This window comes from Passer montanus, unplaced genomic scaffold (assembly GCF_014805655.1).
Source record: "Passer montanus isolate IOZ18808 unplaced genomic scaffold, ASM1480565v1 scaffold38, whole genome shotgun sequence".
In the NCBI taxonomy this organism is placed as follows: domain Eukaryota; kingdom Metazoa; phylum Chordata; class Aves; order Passeriformes; family Passeridae; genus Passer; species Passer montanus.
In genome coordinates, this window is record NW_024368596.1 from 576,087 (window position 1) to 592,693 (window position 16,607).

The 16,607-nt window shown below is 53.9% G+C and overlaps 2 protein-coding genes across 5 annotated transcripts in view; both read right to left on the minus strand.

Annotated features, from left to right (window-relative positions):
- The window catches only part of NLGN3 (neuroligin 3), a 37,931-nt gene extending 33,982 nt beyond the window's left edge, over positions 1 to 3,949 (minus strand). Inside the window, exon 1 of the mRNA XM_039717511.1 lies at positions 3,930 to 3,949. The gene's annotated coding sequence lies outside the window, so the exon portion shown is untranslated. The remainder of the gene's footprint in view (positions 1 to 3,929) is intronic.
- A 3,425-nt stretch (positions 3,950 to 7,374) lies between these two features.
- MED12 (mediator complex subunit 12) overlaps positions 7,375 to 16,607 on the minus strand; it is a 35,166-nt gene continuing 25,933 nt past the window's right edge. Inside the window, exons 35-44 of one of the 4 annotated variants that reach the window (XM_039717320.1) lie at positions 16,289 to 16,450; positions 15,369 to 15,746; positions 14,893 to 15,043; positions 14,499 to 14,704; positions 14,010 to 14,090; positions 13,591 to 13,808; positions 12,725 to 12,881; positions 9,956 to 10,102; positions 9,712 to 9,793; positions 7,375 to 7,801 (exon numbers count right to left, since the gene is read on the minus strand). In XM_039717320.1, the coding sequence (XP_039573254.1) occupies positions 7,758 to 7,801; positions 9,712 to 9,793; positions 9,956 to 10,102; positions 12,725 to 12,881; positions 13,591 to 13,808; positions 14,010 to 14,090; positions 14,499 to 14,704; positions 14,893 to 15,043; positions 15,369 to 15,746; positions 16,289 to 16,450 (1,626 nt within the window). In that variant the 3' untranslated portion in view covers positions 7,375 to 7,757. The remainder of the gene's footprint in view (positions 7,802 to 9,711; positions 9,794 to 9,955; positions 10,103 to 12,724; positions 12,882 to 13,590; positions 13,809 to 14,009; positions 14,091 to 14,498; positions 14,705 to 14,892; positions 15,044 to 15,368; positions 15,747 to 16,288; positions 16,451 to 16,607) is intronic. The other 3 variants (XM_039717323.1, XM_039717322.1, XM_039717324.1) reach the window with 3 other exon arrangements.

Below are 16,607 nucleotides of genomic sequence, written 5' to 3' on the forward strand. Positions count from 1 at the left end.
TGAGCTCCTTGCCAAGGTGGTCTCATCCCAAACAGAGCTCCCAGCACAAAGTCTTGCTCACAGACAGCCCCTGCCACGTGCTGTCCCTGCTGCCAGGCAGACAACACGGCAGAAGGAATGCACTGCAAGAGCAGAGTTCCACACACAACTTCAAACTTAGCAGGAGAGCAGGCTTCACCATGAACTGCAATACCACTGAGTACTGAGCCCAGACAAGCCTCCAAACTGCACATAACCTCCCACCCAGGGAAAACTTCTGGGAGCTACACAAACCAGACAGGACCCAGCAGCTGCAGCCAGAAGCACCCATGTCTTTCCACTGCTCCCTCTTCATCCCCATTTTCTCGCAGTCAGACTCGCTCCAGGGTCTGAATGATGTGGGCCCAAACTGGCAGCTCTGGCAATTGCAGGACCATTTATTCATTCCCCTCACACCCACAGCAGAATCCTGCTGAGGCCAGCAGCACACAGCGCTGGTCACAGCCTGCTCCCTGCCCCCAGCTCGGGGGAGAATCACGGAAGGAGACCACCAGAGCACTCAGTCCCCCATGCAGCAGCACCCAGCTGAGCTCAGCCCTCGGAGCCAGCTCAGGATCCCACCCTCCTGCTCCTGCCGAGGTGCCCTGTGCTGCCTGTGCCCACCCGGAGCCACAGCGCCCTTGGCTGCCTCTCAGCACGGCCAGCGCAGCCACAACCACAGAGCACCGGCGGAGCCATCCCTGCCCGGGATCCCCGGGAGCCGGCCGCTCCCATCCCCGGGGCACCGGCAGCTCCAAGGCAGAGCCGAGCTGTGCCTGCCCCATCCCTCTGCGCTCTCTGCACAGCCCCGGGATGGCCGGCACAGAGCCCAGCCCCTCTGTGCCCTGCTCTGAGATTCCACAGGCTCCTCTGCAGCTCCACTACTTGTTGCACAGACACAGGCTCCATGTCCCCATCCCTGCCACTTCCCACCGTCCTTCCGCCCTTCTGCTGTTACTGGATCCCTCCAGCTGCCCCCAGTGCAGCATGGACACTTCCACGCTGCTCTGTCAGGCCACAGCAGCTCCTGGACAGCCAAGAGAGATTCCTTTCTCTCCCGCCTGCTGCAGAAACAGCTTCTAGAAGGAAGGATACAGGAAGATGGCAGCAAATTGCCTGGGAGGCAGCAGACTCGCTGTGGCTGGGGGGGTTTAGGAGCTGGCTGAGCTGATGCTGTTTGGGAATTGCTTAGATGGAGCTTAGAGACTTGATGACCTCAAGGTCCCTCTCTTATCAGCTGTCCTAAAACACCTCCTCCCTTGACACAAAGGCCAAACTGGACCTGCCAGAGGATTTTGGCAGACACCATCTCCTTGCTTTTGCACATGGACGTGATCCTGGTCAAAAGACACCTGGAACAAATCCCTGTCTGTGCTGGATGTGAGCACCCAGAGCAGCCCCCACAGAGAGCCAGGACAGACCCAGCCACCACATCTGGAGCCTCAGCACAGTGCCCTGCCAATTCCCACGCCGCCTCCTGGAGCTTTGGCAGGCCCTGTCCCTGGGCAGCCTGCTCAGCAGCTCCACTCATGACTCCCAGGTTCTGGCTGCCCTCACCACCCTGCTCTCGAGCACCTTCCCTCCAGCCCTTTGGGACAAAAGCCTCTACACGGGCTCTGGAAAAGAAACAGCCCCAGATGAAAAGGGCAGGGCAACCCCCTTGGCACGGGCTCAATCCTCCTCTCTAACAAGGCTGCCCTAGATGCTCAGTGCTGTTGAGTGTGGGCAATGGGAGGCTGGGCAAGGCAGCACCAGGCAGACCCTGCCAAGACGGGCACTGCAGCTCCCGTTCCCTGAGCCCAGCGCTGTGCAGGGCCCTCACCCCCCTGCCCAAGGGCTGCCCTGCACCTTGGCAGCTTCTCTGGTGCTCTGGAGGTTGAGAGCTGCGTGTTTGCAGGTGTCCAACCAAACTCCACATCCCGACTGCACACGTAACCATGGCAACTGCACATGCGAGTGGCAAAGCCTCGAGCCCGGCTAACTGCAAATGCAAATGAAGCAAACACATGCACAGTGCTAAAAGTGTGACCTCTAAATGTCAGCCTTTAACCATTTTGCAGACACCAGCTCTGGTGGCGGCCACCTGCAGCCTGCAGAGCAGGCAGAGGGCTGGTTCCAGTGGGCACCCCTGGGTGCCCGCCCAGCCCTGCCCCAGGTGCTGGCATGGGGGCTGGGCTGCACGCCTGGCACAGGCATTTCCCAGAGCTAGGAGGGACTCCTGCCTTGCCAACCAGCAGCTCCCTCTCTGAGGACACATCCACTCCTTCCCCAGCTGGCAGATGCTCCCAATTCCACAGAGGACCCTGGTTTGCTGAGGAAGGAAGGTCCCACCAGGCTGACACAAAGCATGGCCAGCACAGGGGCTTGTGGGGAGCTGGCTCTGCCATCACCTGGGGCTGAGCCAGCAGCAGCATCAGACGAGGCACTCTCAAAGGATGGAAGGAAAATCCCAGGCTTTCAGGGATATCATGTCGGAGCCACCTCCCTAAGGGAGGTCTGTGGCCTTGGGAAAGGCAGCTGGCAGAGGCATAAGGAGGTGTCACCATTTGGGACAGTGTGGTCCAGAAACAGACTGGCTGGACAAAGCCTCAGGTCCCTCACCATTTCTCTGCCTTGCTGCTGACAGCACCAGATGCAGACAGAGCCCAGAACTGACCAGCACCCACCACCCTGTCCTGCTCCATGGCTTCCAGCACAACGAGTCAAGCTCAGGTGAAGGCTGCCAGATCCAGCAACAGCGTGCGTGCTGGGGCCACCAGCACCCCCTACACCCCACTCAGGGACAGATGGGGAGACCGATGAATGGACATCTGGCCTGGTGCCCCTCTCAGGGGTGAGTATGGCCAGCTGCTTGACAGCAAGCCTGCCTCAAACTCAGTCCCTGGCCCAAGAGGGAAACAGGGAATGTCCTTTCACTCCAGGAGCCCAATGGCTAATGTCATTCCTAATGCTATGCCAAATAAACTGAGCCAAGGGGATCTCCTGCCTGCCCTTGACCCAGGGATGCTCACACAGCAGCCTCATGCCTGTCAGCACCACGAGCATCCTTGCACCCCAAACAACCCACCCGCAGGACCTACAGCAGCACCCCCCGTACCCACACCACACCACAGACACCCCACAGCCCCGGGGAGGATCGCAGCTCCCTGGAGCGAAGCGCTGCAGCCGCGCTGCCCGCTCAGTGCCGGGCCGGGCCGAGCGGTGCCGGGCGGATGCGGGGCGGGGGCCGGGATGCGGGCCGCGCAGCTGAGGCGGGCGCACAATCCCCCTTTCAGCACGTCGCCATGGCAACCCGCCGGCTCGCCGCGGCCGCTCATCCGGCCCCGTTAACCCTCGCCGTTACCGCCGCCGCCGCGCTCGGCCCCACCCGTTAACCCCCGGCCCGGTCCCGCACCGCCCTGCTCGCTGCGCCCAGGGGATGCCGCACCCGCCGAGCGCCGCGCAGTCCGGCACCGCGCCCTCCGGGTACCGGCACCAGCCGCACCTGCACCCCAGTGTCCCCCCAGGCCCCCAAACCTGCCCCGCTCACGGCACCGGCACTGCCCCGCTATCGGCCCTGGGCGGAGGGGGTCACCCCCGCCTTCCCGACCGGGACACCTGCACAGCCCGGGGCACCCCGCAGCACCCCAGTAAAGCACCCCGTCTGTGGGGACATCCCGGGCATCCCGCACGGCCCCGTGCATTCAGCCCTCTGCAGCCTGTCCCAGCCACTCCGCCAGGGTCCCTTCCCAGCCATGGCCCGGGCCGTGCTGCCCGGCACACCCCAGAGCGGCTGGAGCACCCTTCAGCCCCGCAGGTTCCCCCAGCCAGGGCAGCGCTCCCCGCCTCTCGCAGGGCTCCGCAGTGCCCAGCGGCTCTGGGGAGGATTCAGTGCTCGGTGTGGGGTGCCCCACCCCAGCCCTGCCACGCACCGGGCTTCAGTCTCAGCAGCCACCCATGGGCTCCCAGCAGCACCGCGCAGCCAGAGCCAGCACCTCTGCCGTTCCCCCTCCCAGCATGGGGGTATTTTCCCCTCCCACTCATGGCCTCCTGGCAGGAGCCGCCTCTCCTACAGCCTGCCGCTGCCCGTAGCAATGTTTCAGTCTTGCCTGATGGGATTACAGAAATCATTTGAAGCAGGGCATGGATTTGGGTCTTGATGGATGTATCTGATTGCTGCCTCCCTCTGCCATTGCCAAGGTAGCATCAGCTGTGATGCCTCCACAGCACAGGCACCGTTTCCTGTTTAAGATGTTTGCATAGCAGCATCTGAAGGGCAGCAATTAATTTCAACTCTCCCACACACCTCCGGCACCTGCACTGAATCTGTGAATGTGCAGTGGCAGAGAGATCCCTGCACCCAGTGCAGGCTGTGCTTCACCCACCCCGGTGCCTTCCAGCTGCTGCTGCAGAGCTTTCCTGCTTCTCCTGCCCTGCTGCCTCTCCCAGGGACTGCTTATGGGTGGTCGGCAGCTTGACTGATTCTGTTGCTGGCCTGTTATACACACGATGTATCAATGTATCAATGTATATAGGGCATACCAATATAGCTCACCGTATTTTATATATATATATATATATATATATATGTGAGCTGCAAGCTGCCACCCACTATGCCGTTGAGCAAGCAACATGGTCCAGCACTGCCTGGGCTGGCTGCACAACCCTGCCCTGTGCTTTCCAGGGCTCATTGACTCTGAGCAGCATCTTGAAGGGGGCCCTGGACCGATGCTGAGCTGCCCTGCCACAGACAGGGTATCAGGCATAGCTCCCTGGGTCCAACAAAACAAGGATGGGGTCACAAGGCAGGGCTGCAGCGGTGCCTCGTGGCCCACTCCCCAGCACCAGCACTGCAGGAGAGCTGGGTACTCACACAGCTGCTCCACGCCCAGCTTCAGTTGCTTGACTGAGCAGTGATCGATTTTCTTGCACAACACCAGTTCTGACAGTGCCTGACAAGCCACCCTTGCCCAGGCTATGGTCCATGGGGACCCTCTGTGCCAGGCTGCTGGGTGGGGTGGGTGTGTAGGGCAGAGCCTCCCTCAGCCCATCCATCCCCCCAGTGCATCCAGATTTGTTGCAGTCTCGGGTTTCTCCTCAGAGGCTGGGCACAGCCCGCGTGGCATCTCCCAGCATGGAACAGGCACACCCCGCACCACCCCTCCCTGCACTGCTGGCCGCAGCAGGGCAGCTGTGTGCATTACTCAATGGGCAGTGTGTATTAAAATGCCCCCGGTTGCCTCTGGCTCTGTCACAAGCAGCGTTTAGCCACGACTCGGAGAAGGAGCAGAAGGGCTGGAAGCTGTCAGACCCGCTTAGACCGGCCGCGGCTCAGTGCTGATGTGCAGCGCAGCAGCTGCAAGGCAGCCAGGCTCAGCGACAGCCCCGTGCTGTGACCAGCTCTTGCACCGCTCCCCACGGTCCCTGGAACCTCCTGCACCCACTGGAAACCTCTGGGCAGCCCCCGAGGGTTGTGCGGGATCTTGGGCACCGTGGCAGCCCGGCGTCTGTCACCACAGCAGAGCTCTGGAGTGCCGCTCATCCCACACAGAGCTGGCCTGCCAAGCAGCTGACACAGCTGGGGAAGCCTTTTGCCAGAGGAAGAGCAGGGCAGCCCTGTTGCTGGCCCGTGCGATAAAGGGTGCCGTGGCACTTGGCCGCAGGAAGGGACAAGTCACCCCCTTTCTCCTGGGGTGCTTTTCCCACATCCCCCGCTCAGAGCTCCCGGCTGGTGCCCTCGCACTGCAGCATTCCCGTGTCCCCGCAGCTGCCGTGCGAGGGCCGCCCCCCAGCCTGTCCGGCCAGCCCGGGCCCGCCGCTCCGGGCCCGCTCCGGCTGCTGCAGAGCCTCCCCTCGCAGCTCCGGCCATGCAGAAGGAGCAGCCAAGATGCCGCTCGGCGCAGGCTCAGCGCCGCCAGGGCCGGCAGGGGAGGGGGCTGGCGGCCATGACCGTGCTCAGCAGGCTGAGGGGCATGGCGCGGGCACGGACAGGGCCCGGGGTCCCTGGCAGCACCGGGGGAACAGAGGCCGCCTGCCGCAGGCACCGGGCCGAGCAGGGTGGGGCTGGCACAGCCATGCCAGCTGCCAGCTCGGGTCACCGAGCACGGGAGCCGGCAAGCAGAGTCCCTGGCCAGGGCAGCCTGGGGCGGGCTGGCACAGCCATGCCAGCAGCAGGGCTGCCAGCTCGGGGTCACCGAGCACGGGTGCCGGCAAGCAGAGTCCCTGGCCAGGGCAGCCTGGGACAGGGGGAGCGCAACAGCCGGCATGGAAGGGACAAGCAGGGGTGCACAGAGGGAGCAAGCCCCTGTTCTCATGCACAACTCGGTCCCCTCCGTCAGGCCTGGCCAGCAATGCCTTCCAATGGTCCTGCAGCCACACGGCAAGAGCCTGGCATAGGGGCAGGGGACAAGCAGGGCAGAGGGTGTAGTGCCAAGCAAGCCCCAGAGAGCAGCTTCACATGTACTCCCACTGAGGAAAGGGAGTTCTTGGGACAGCAGACACCAGCCCATCAACAAGGACAAGGGGCACTGCCAGCCCTCAGAGCTCCCTGAGCTTGCCTTCATCAGGTGTCCCACCCTCCAGAACTGTCTGCCCTCAGATGAAGATCAGGTGCAGCTCCTTGCTGAGTCCTTGAGGCCTCACCCTATCCCACACAGATGGGACAGAAGGACGAGGCTGGTCAAGCAAAGCTACCACAGGGACCACAGGTCCAATGCCTGAGGAAGAACCCAAGAGACAAGAAAGGTGCTGGTGGCTTCCAGCTTCAACAGACAGCAGGAGTAGCAAGCACCAAGATCAGACCTCCTGCCAGCAGGCTGCACTAAGCAGGGCACAAGTTCAGAATGCACATTTCCCATGCAGAGAAAGCAGCCTGGCTGTCAGGAAGGAGCTAACATAGGAGCCTTGGTGCTTATCAGCCAAACCTTGCTGTGATGAGAAGCAAAAAGCAGCAATACGAGTGCATTCAGTCTGCAGCTCCTCCTAGACTGCAGAGGCAAGGAGCTTGAGCATCTCTGTAACTGCTGTGGTGGGGGAAGCTGGGCTGGTTAGAGCTCAGAATTACCCTGCAGTAGAAGTCCTTCTTCATTTTATACCCGTGTCCTGGCAGCACATGCAACAGGACTACCAATAAAGCCCTAAATCAACATAAAAATCCTACAAAGCTTGCACAAACCTTTGCAAGTGTGTGAACACCAGCTTATGAAATAAACAGGGAAGAGCCTTCCCTCCCAAAAAAATTGTTTAGCCTTCACAAAAGCTGAAAATGCAGACATTAGTTCTATTGAGGAAGAGATGAAGACCATGTGTGGAGGGTGCTGCTGGGCTGTACTGGGAAGAATGCTGAGGAGGAAAGGCAGGCTCTGAATACACACTCAGTTTGCAAAGTAAGCTCTCTGTATTCATCCGAGAATGTCTGCAGTATGGAGTTCATCTGGTATAAATAAAGTACAAAATTTTACAATGTCTTAATCATTATTTTAACAAAAATACTAAAAACTGAGTAAAAACTGAAACCAAAGTGGGAAGGGAGACTATCAGCCACAAGGGATCTCCATAAACATTTGTAGAAATTGGATAGTAAAAACACTTTCTCTGTACAATAAAATGCTCCTCCTGGCATCTCCCTGTGGGACAGACAGCAGCAGCACTGGGGGACACAAGGACACAGGGTGGGGGCTGCCCCAGAGTGGGTCAGGCTGAAGAGGCTGTATCCATCCACAGTGATGTCTCCCTCCTGAATCAGGCTGAAGTGCCACAGGTCAGTAGCGTCCAAATGGGTTGTTGTTCTGCTGTGTCTGTGTATCTGTTGAGGTCAAGACAGAGTTAAACAGTCACAAGGTCTAGTTCAGAAAAGAGATTCCCCTCCCCACATCACCAGTGCAGTATGAGGAGTGTCACAGGCCACGAGAAGGAAAATATAACCACTATGGTACTCCCTGTGCTGCAGATCTGCCTGAGCCTGGAGTTTCCAGGAAAAATCTCTCCATCCCTCATGGTGGAATTGGAAGACCACAACAAAGCCCTGGAAGGTGGCAAGCAGCTGGGAGGATGAGTTTATGGATTAATTGTTTCTGATTTTGAAAGAAAGTCAGCTGTATAAAACTAGAAAATTTCTGCAGCCATACAAGCTGCTGAGCTAGCTAGTGTCACTTATCCTAAAGCACTCCCAGAAATCAAAGGTTTCAGAGAAAATATCCCTGGCTTCCTGTCAGTATGTCCATACAGGCTCAAAGGACTTCCAGATGGCACAAAAGCAGGAAACATGGTAAAGTCACATTCAAGAACCTCAAGAACTTCCAAACTGCTGGGACTGCCATTCTGTGATTTACAGAGCTCACAGTATATATGAGTACTGTCCAATACATAAAATTGTGTTGTTCTTTTCCCTGAACATGAACATCAGCATGTGTGACCCAAGCCACTAAAGGAGATGAGTGTAACCTTGCTGGCCTGCTGCCTTCTCAACTCTTCTGGACATTCAGGAACACCCTGGAGCCATCCTGGGCCCAAAACACCCCTGTCCCCCTCCTGTGCACACTGGTCTTGGTTTACCTTCCTGCTTTCCACTCCACCCCTGACACTACAAATGAGAACTCCAGATATTTCCAGGGGGAGGTGATGCAAACCCAAGAAGGCAGCACGGAAGCTGAATGCTGACACAAGGCTGCATGGGACCCACACATCTATTCCAGATACAACAGCTCCATTTGCTGTACAGAAGGCTACAAAAATATGGCTGCTTTGCTGTGTTCAGATTCTTATACAAGGTCTTCCTATATTTGAAGGTCCCAGCTGAGATCCTTTGGCACAGACTTATCATTTGTGAATCAGGCTAGTGGGAAGCTTTGCACATTAAAACCTGGTTTGGGGAGGTTTTTGGCCACAAGGACTAAGAATTTTCCATCAGGGAACAAGTATAATCACAGTTTCCAAGTCCTCCACTCCACACATTACCAGATCTGGCACAGTCTCACTCTCGGTGCAAAATAAAACAAAAAACCATCAACTGTGCTGTCCATTTCTCAGAATTTTCATAGCATTTCTGCCATTTTTACAGCAGAAAAGCCAGTAAGGTGACAGAAGACACTGACAGCAGGCAATTCAAAGGGAACAGCATAGACCCTGAATATTGTGATCCTCCAGCCAGTAATTCAATACAGATTATAGGAATACAGTGCCAGACTGAAAAACATCTATGCCATTACCCTGCTGTGACCACCACAAACACAGCAAGTGTGCAGCTACACTGCCTAGAGTACTCCTCCTGCCTCCAAGAAGTCTTGTCTGGCTCACAACACAACCACAGAGTCTCTGGGTCATCCACCAAGTGACTGCTCCACGATTACAGCCTCCCTGTGGCCCTCAGAGGTCACCTGCAGCAGAGAAAATACCCCCAGATGATTTTAAAGCTGCACACTGGATCCTTTCAGGAAAGCTGTGTGGCAATCCCTACAAAGGCTCAGCTCCCTTGTCCCTCTGCAGGCAGCAGAAGGAAGGTCTGGAAGGTTGTTCACAACCTGGCAAGCACTGCCCTCCCTGCTGCTGTGCCCCCTTGGGCTGGTAGCTCTAAGTCCTGATGCCACCTCCCTGCCAGCATAATTTATGTCCTCAGACAGACAGTCTGGCTCAGCCTCGCTTCTCTACACCAGAGTACCTGCAACAGAAAACAGCAGGGAGGAGACTAGCAACAGGATCAAGAACACTCAGGCTTACTGGAAAGCTGCTGCTGAAGCTGTCGAACCAGAGCAGCTGTTTGCTGCTGCTGCTGTGTCTGCTGAAGGCCCTGGCGCTGGAACTGTAAAGAGAGAAACACAGTTATAGCCACACCACCTGGCTGGCAGCCTCAGCGTTCACACAGCCCTGGCAAGCTCAGGGAGGGAGAAAGGGGGGTGCAGGGGGAGCACTGCTGGCTCTGTGCTGGGCTGTCACGTCCCTGTGCCTGCGGGGGAACACTCACAATGGGCTGCTGGGGGGGAAGAGCCTGCATCCCCAGCCCCGGGGGCTGGCCCTGCGCCTGTGGCTGAGGCACTGTGGACACCTGGGGCTGCTGCTGGGGCTGGGGCTGTGGTGGCTGCGGCTGCTGCTGCTGCTGTTGCTGCTGCTGTTGTTGTTGCTGCTGCGAAGACAAAAGAGAAGGGACCATCAGGGGAAGGCACACAGCACCGGGGCACACCGAGGGCTTCAGGAGGAATGACGCTCCATGGAGTAAAACACCTCATGCACCATTTTCCTTACAGGTACCTAAATCACTCAAATTTCACCAGGACTCCACCCCAGGCTGAGGAATGGCAAGAAATACAGGGACAGCAACAAAGTTTTCTGCAAGATGAGGTATTGACAGATGACAGGAAGAGAACTCCCAGTCTACTGGTCATTACTTTGAGCAAACAAGGTGCAAGAAAAGAAAACTAAAGACTCAAAAGGCTGGCTGCTTCATCTTTTGCCTCCTGGTTAAGATCAGCAATAATGAATAATGAGTATTTGCCTGACTCATTCTCAGATTCTTTTCAGAGGTAGCAACATAGCTCCTATAATCTCCTTACACAATCCACTCCAGGTCAGCTCCTACTACTGGAGTTTTCCCTAATCTCTACCCTGAATTTCACGTGTTGTGTTTTAAGGCCATTTCTGGTCCTACAGCCTAGGGATAAGAAGAGATAAGGGTATTTTTTCTAATTTCTTTTTAAGATAAAAAATTTAGAGACTTATCTCTCCTGTTGTCTTTGTCTCTCTAATGCAACACATCCAGCTATTTCAGACTTTCCTTCTCAATCATGTCCCCCAACTCTTCAATCTATCTTGCTGTCCTTTCCTGCCACTCATGACAGCTGGTGTTACACTTCAATAAAAGGATGTGGATAAAACTGGATTCAGTGCTCAAAACCAAATGTTTACAGAATTAGTTATGCTGAGAATAATATTCAGTGTGTTGGAGTCAGAACATACCCAGAAATCTCAAGGTTTTTAACTTCTCCTAATTTTCAGACAATTCTCCCATCTGTCAAAGCAGATTTTAACTCTCTAGAAAAAAATAATTCCTAGCAGAAATAAAAAAATACTAATGTTATCAGAAGATACACACCAACGTGGTGATGGTAGGTACAGTTCCAGCCACTGGCTCAAAAGGACAAGGTTCAAACCTTGAGCAGACTCAGAAAACAAACAAAAATACAATCAGGAGAAGGAACAGTGTCTTATGAAAGAAGGTTAGAAAACCCTGACCTTTGGAAACTGCAAGTGCTTCCTAGGAATGTACATTGGGTAAATAACAGTGAGAAAGAACATCCAGTAAACAGGACACAGTGGACAATAATAGGTCACACAAGAACCAGTCATGAACACATTGGATCAAGGATTCAGTGGACCAAGGATTCAAATTCAAAGGGAGTGATTTTCTAGAACAGCCTTCCAACTTATACCACTTTGGTCACAGGTTCCTGACATGCTGCTGCAACCTGGGTACACAAGAAAGCACATGAGTGACTACATGAGCCAGGATACCAATTTCATGTCCCACCTCCCTGCAGCAGCTGTCTAACAACCCACATAAGACAAATCAAAAGGCCACCCATCCTTTCCACAAGCCACTGCATCATGAAAGTCAGCAGGCACACCTCAGGTAACACAGCAGGAGTCAGTAGTGGGATAGCTGGGGCACTCCACCTTTGTGGGTTTTTTAAGCAACCAAGCAAAGTCAGCCAAAAGCTGAAGGTATACATGAAGTTACTGAGCTAGGAGAAGTGTTAGCAATTTGTCTCAGGCATGTTCTTCTAAATATGAGTGATGGAGAATGCTAAAAGAAACTCAAAGTGAATAGTCAGGGGGTGCTACTTATCAAAAGGACTAAAAGCTGCTGACCATGCCAGAGGCAGCTCTCTTGTCCAGTGCAAGGCAGCAATTCTCAGATACTGCTGACTGCAGCTCTCTGCAGGAACCACTGTCTCGCTCAGGCCACTCTCTGAACAAAAAGACTCAGCACTCTGTGCCATGTAAAGTCTCCCCATATTCCACAGGTTTGCTAGGCCTTGTCATAAGGCATTGCATTCACCAATTAAACTGTTTGTGCTTCTCTGGTTTCTCTGGCAATTCAATACATTTCTACAATTCCTAGAAATGTATCTTTATTTCATGTAAGAATTTAATGTTCATAAGATCATAATGCAAATGCATGGAATCCATGTCTGTTGACTCATGCTTTGTGATCTTCTTTGAACCTAGAGAGCTGGGTCTAACAGTTGGCTTTGGATCAGTTTTTCACCATCTGCTGTAAGAAATGGAATATATGGACTGATTCATGCCAGATTTTTTGCCAATGGAAATGAACCAATACTTATTTTGATCTTGAGAAATGCAGATATGCCCCTAAAGATGATCTTGAACAACTTTCCTGCTCTTTTGTGGACAGGGGGCTTTTCACTTCGTTTCTAGCTCCTGCCACACTTGTAAACAGCTAACTTTCTGCACAGTCTACTGGCTCAGCTGGAGCAGGAAGAGGTGGGACAGAGGCCAGACACAGAACAGACTTTTAGCTCATGCTGGGTGACTGGCACAAGGCAGTGCAGCAGGAATCTCCATCAGGAGTGGTCAGCTCTAAGGAAGGGAGAACTGCCTAGCAAATTACCACAGACAGCCTCCAACAGAGTGACATCCTTCCTGACACAGAGGGGCAGAGGTAAGCAAGCCTCCTCCAGGTGCTGCAGCCTTCCTCCTGTCAGCAACCACTCACCCTCAGCATCTGTTGCTGCTGCTGCTGCCTCAGGTACTGCTGCTGCTGTTGGTCAGGAAGGATCTGGCTGGGTCGAATTCCTGAGGGGACTCCCTGGGGACCCAAATGGTTCATCCCACTCATCATGGGGGTCTGCTGTATTGACTGATGAGGAAACCTGCAACAGGAAAGGACAAGCTCATGGAGTAAAGGATTCACAGGCAGCCAGCTTCCTTTAATCCAAACACAACTTCTGACATCAGTGAGACAGCCAAACAGCCCCCTGCAATCCATGCTGTCTCTGCAGAAAGGTGAGGGACACTAAGGCCTCTCCAGGGTTTAATACAAGCTGTTTTTCTAGAAGCCCTAAGTAACAGCCATCATCCCACTGTTCTGCATGGCTTTCCCATTGGATTTATGCCTGCTCAGGAACAATGGAAATCTCAGATTGAGCCCTTTGATGGTGATCTGATGGTTAGATTTAAAACCAAAACTATGACTTTCCCATGTAATTTTTCCTCATACTTTTCTATGCCATCTTTCTCGCACTAGTAACACAGTTTCCTGCCTACAACCATAATTTCCAAATTTCATCCTATCTATCTGTTTCTTCCCTGGACAGAAAGCTGGATAAAGATGTTTCTCTGAGGAAGCAAAGTACAGCATGGAGTGACTAGTAACACAGTTTCTTCCCTACAACTAGCATTTCCAAATTTCATCCTATCTGTTTCTTCCCTGGACAGAAAGCTGGATAAAGATGTTTCTCTGAGGAAGCAAAGTACAGCATGGAGAACAGGGTTTTCAGTTTGCTGTCAGAGTTGTGCTAGCAAAACAGGGAAACCATTAATGAAACAGAGCTTATTAACATCCCATAGGGCAGGAGGTACCTCTGTGTGTTGCTCAAGGTGTGCCCATAGCCAGGGGCCTGCTGGTGCACGTAGCCACTTGGTCTCTGCTGCATCTGTCTAACAGGATCCACTAGAGCAGGATTAGAGCTGGGGTGGGAATTCTGATAGGGCTGACCAGAATAGGTAGGAGGTACCATCGTGCCTGACTGGGAGGGGTGCTGCTGAAGGCCTATGTGGGAGACATAAGGAGTGTAACCCTGAAATGAAACAAAAAGGCCTTGTTTAGTCATGGGGTGAAAAGGAATACAGAACACAGGATATCAGCCTCCTGTAAATACTGTCACAGGGAAGCTCATTAGGGAGAAGGGCCAAGAGCTTTCAGGTTGAGCAGCAAGAACACAGCTGCTGCCCTGTGCTGGAGCCAGATTCCAGCTGTCCCTGCAGTCACTGCCACTTACCTGGGAGGGTTGCAGTGCTCCGTAAGACGGGGTTGGAGCCATTTGGCGCACGGGCTGCTGGCCCATTATGCCCTGGCCCTGCTGGAAGGCAAGAGAGAAGTGCTTTTTCCAACATCTCCAAAGGGCAGGAACACTGCTGCTTCTCTTCTCAGCAGCTCCCACTAAACCAGACAAGTGGTTTCACTGCTAAACTTATGAGGTTGCTGCACAGCAGGCACATACTCATGACTTCTGTCTCACCCTGACCTGGGACAAAAAGGCCACTAAAAAACCTGCCACCCCCAGGTACAACATGCCCCTCTCATTCCCCAGTGGCCACCCTGTGACAACCTCCTCCAACTGTTAGTGACATGGGCCCACAAAGCAGACACAAGAAATAACATATTCCAAGAGCAGATACAGAGTTGGGCAGCTCTGGGTAAAAGGGACACCACCAACCAGCCCGGCCTGCTACACTGTGGAGTCAGCAAGAGCACAGCTCTGACTTACCAACTTTGCTTGCAGCTGCTGCCTCAGTATCTGTCCTTGGGACACTGGAGGCTGCTGCCTGTACACTGCTGGCTTGTAGGAGGGGTCAATGCCCATCATGCTGCCCATCCCTGGAGGCAGCACACCACTGTAGGGAGGGCGACTCTGAACCAGTTTTCCCAGTGGCATGCGTACCGGTCTGTAGGATGTATCCAGGCGAGGGCCACCTGCAAGAGGAAGAGAAACAGGCAGAGCAGTCACAGCTACTGCTGCACCTCACAGCTCCAGAATGACTGCTCATCACTGTACCTAGACATGACAGGCAGAAGGAGAAGGTGCAGGGACCTGCATAGGACCATCTCACAGAAAAGGCTCCCAAAGAGGTGAAATATTTTTGGCTCTCTGGTGCACCTACCTGCTGGAAGAGGCTGATTCTGGGCATAGAGACCCACGGGTGATTGCCCATATGCCAGCCTTGACATGGTGCTTCCTGACTGGTGATGCAAGAGATCCGTAGGCATTCCAACTCCATATGTAACCCCTCGGCTAGGGCCCAACACAAAGTCCTGCAAAGACAAAGCAGTATGAAAAATCAACGTGCACTGGGAGTTCATGAATCGAGGAAGACTGTTAAAAGGTTGAAAGGTCCACAGGAGGAAGCCAAGGATGTTATCTGAGCTGGGCAGACTCCTTTCCTCCCATCAGGGATTAAGTGTTTGCCTTGCCCCAAGCTAGAGAGCAGGATAAAGCTCCAGTACTCCCAGCTGAGAGGAAACACATCACATCTTCACCACAACACCACTCTCAGGCTCCTCAGAAAGACTCTAGGGAGTGTTTTGTGATTAGGAGTGGTGGCCATGGGACATCCAGAGCTGCTGGAAATTCCATTACCTCAGTTTTGCTGGCAGATTGGTTGCGTTTCTTGGTTTTGCTCTGTTTTTTCTTGCGTTCCTCAGTGGAGGCGGCAGGATTGGAGCTTGTTTTATCAGCCTTGGCTGGTTCTGCAGTTTTCTTCTCTGGCTCTAAAGCCACAGGCGTAGGAGGCTCTTCCTCTTCGGGAGGCAGTGGCAAAGGCTCCAGGTAGTAACTGCGGGGCTTGGGTTTCAGGTGTGTGTGATACAGAAGAAGCCTCTGCTGCTCCTCGAACCTGGACACCTTGCGATCCACCCGGACTGTCCCAAACCATCCCCAGGAGAGTGGGGCTGAGTGCTTCAAACCCTCAAAAAGATCCCAAGGAGAAATCTTCTGCTTTGTAGAAACTTGCAAACCCTGTAAAGCAAAAGAGATAAGAACCTTCAAGTCCCTGTTGTTGCTCCTACGAGCATACAGGTAACTCTGTCCTTTCTTCAGGCTCTAATCCAGATCTCTCAGTAAACAGTCTGAGCCCTTGCTAATGGTCCTTGCTCCTCCAGGTGGCAAAGCAGTCATTTCTAAAAGCCTTCATCAACAACTGTCTAGTCTCCTTCATTCCATCTCTGGCAGCCTCCTGTACACTGGCTCTGCCATTAACTTACGTGACAGGGATTATGTGTTTCTCTTTACACTTCATATAACCATAAATACAACCCCCAAATTTAGTTAAGATCTCAGGTCACAGCAGCATGCTATCACCAAGCATTAACACCCCAGCTCTGCCCTTTTTGGACATGGTTATGTGCCAGCTTGTCTGCGTGCAGCCAGCCTCTTCAGGCTCGTCAGGGAATGAGGCACTGCATACAGATGCCTCCCAAGCTGTGCAGACTTAAGGCATCAGAGGACAAGGTGACACCTGCACTCAGGAGCTGTGATACAGACAAAAATGCTTCACTTACCTCCTTCTTGAAGATGGAATCAAAGCCAGCTATTTTATTGCCTTTAGTGTCAATGAGGGATCCCTGAGGTTCACAGGTGATGACATCTCGGGTCTGCTTGGGAAGTGGCAGGAGCTGCCGCACCTTCTCCAGGCTGTCAGACTGACGGTCCCCCAGCTCCTTCTGCACAAGTGGAACAAAGAGGACTTGAAGAATTTTTCAGAAAAAACCATCCAAAGCCCACCTATGCCTCTTCTGGTGTTGGCCTCCATCCCTGCATTACTTTTCACCTTTGCACCCTTCAGATGTACAGAGTCACAGGGGCCACCCTCACTACTTC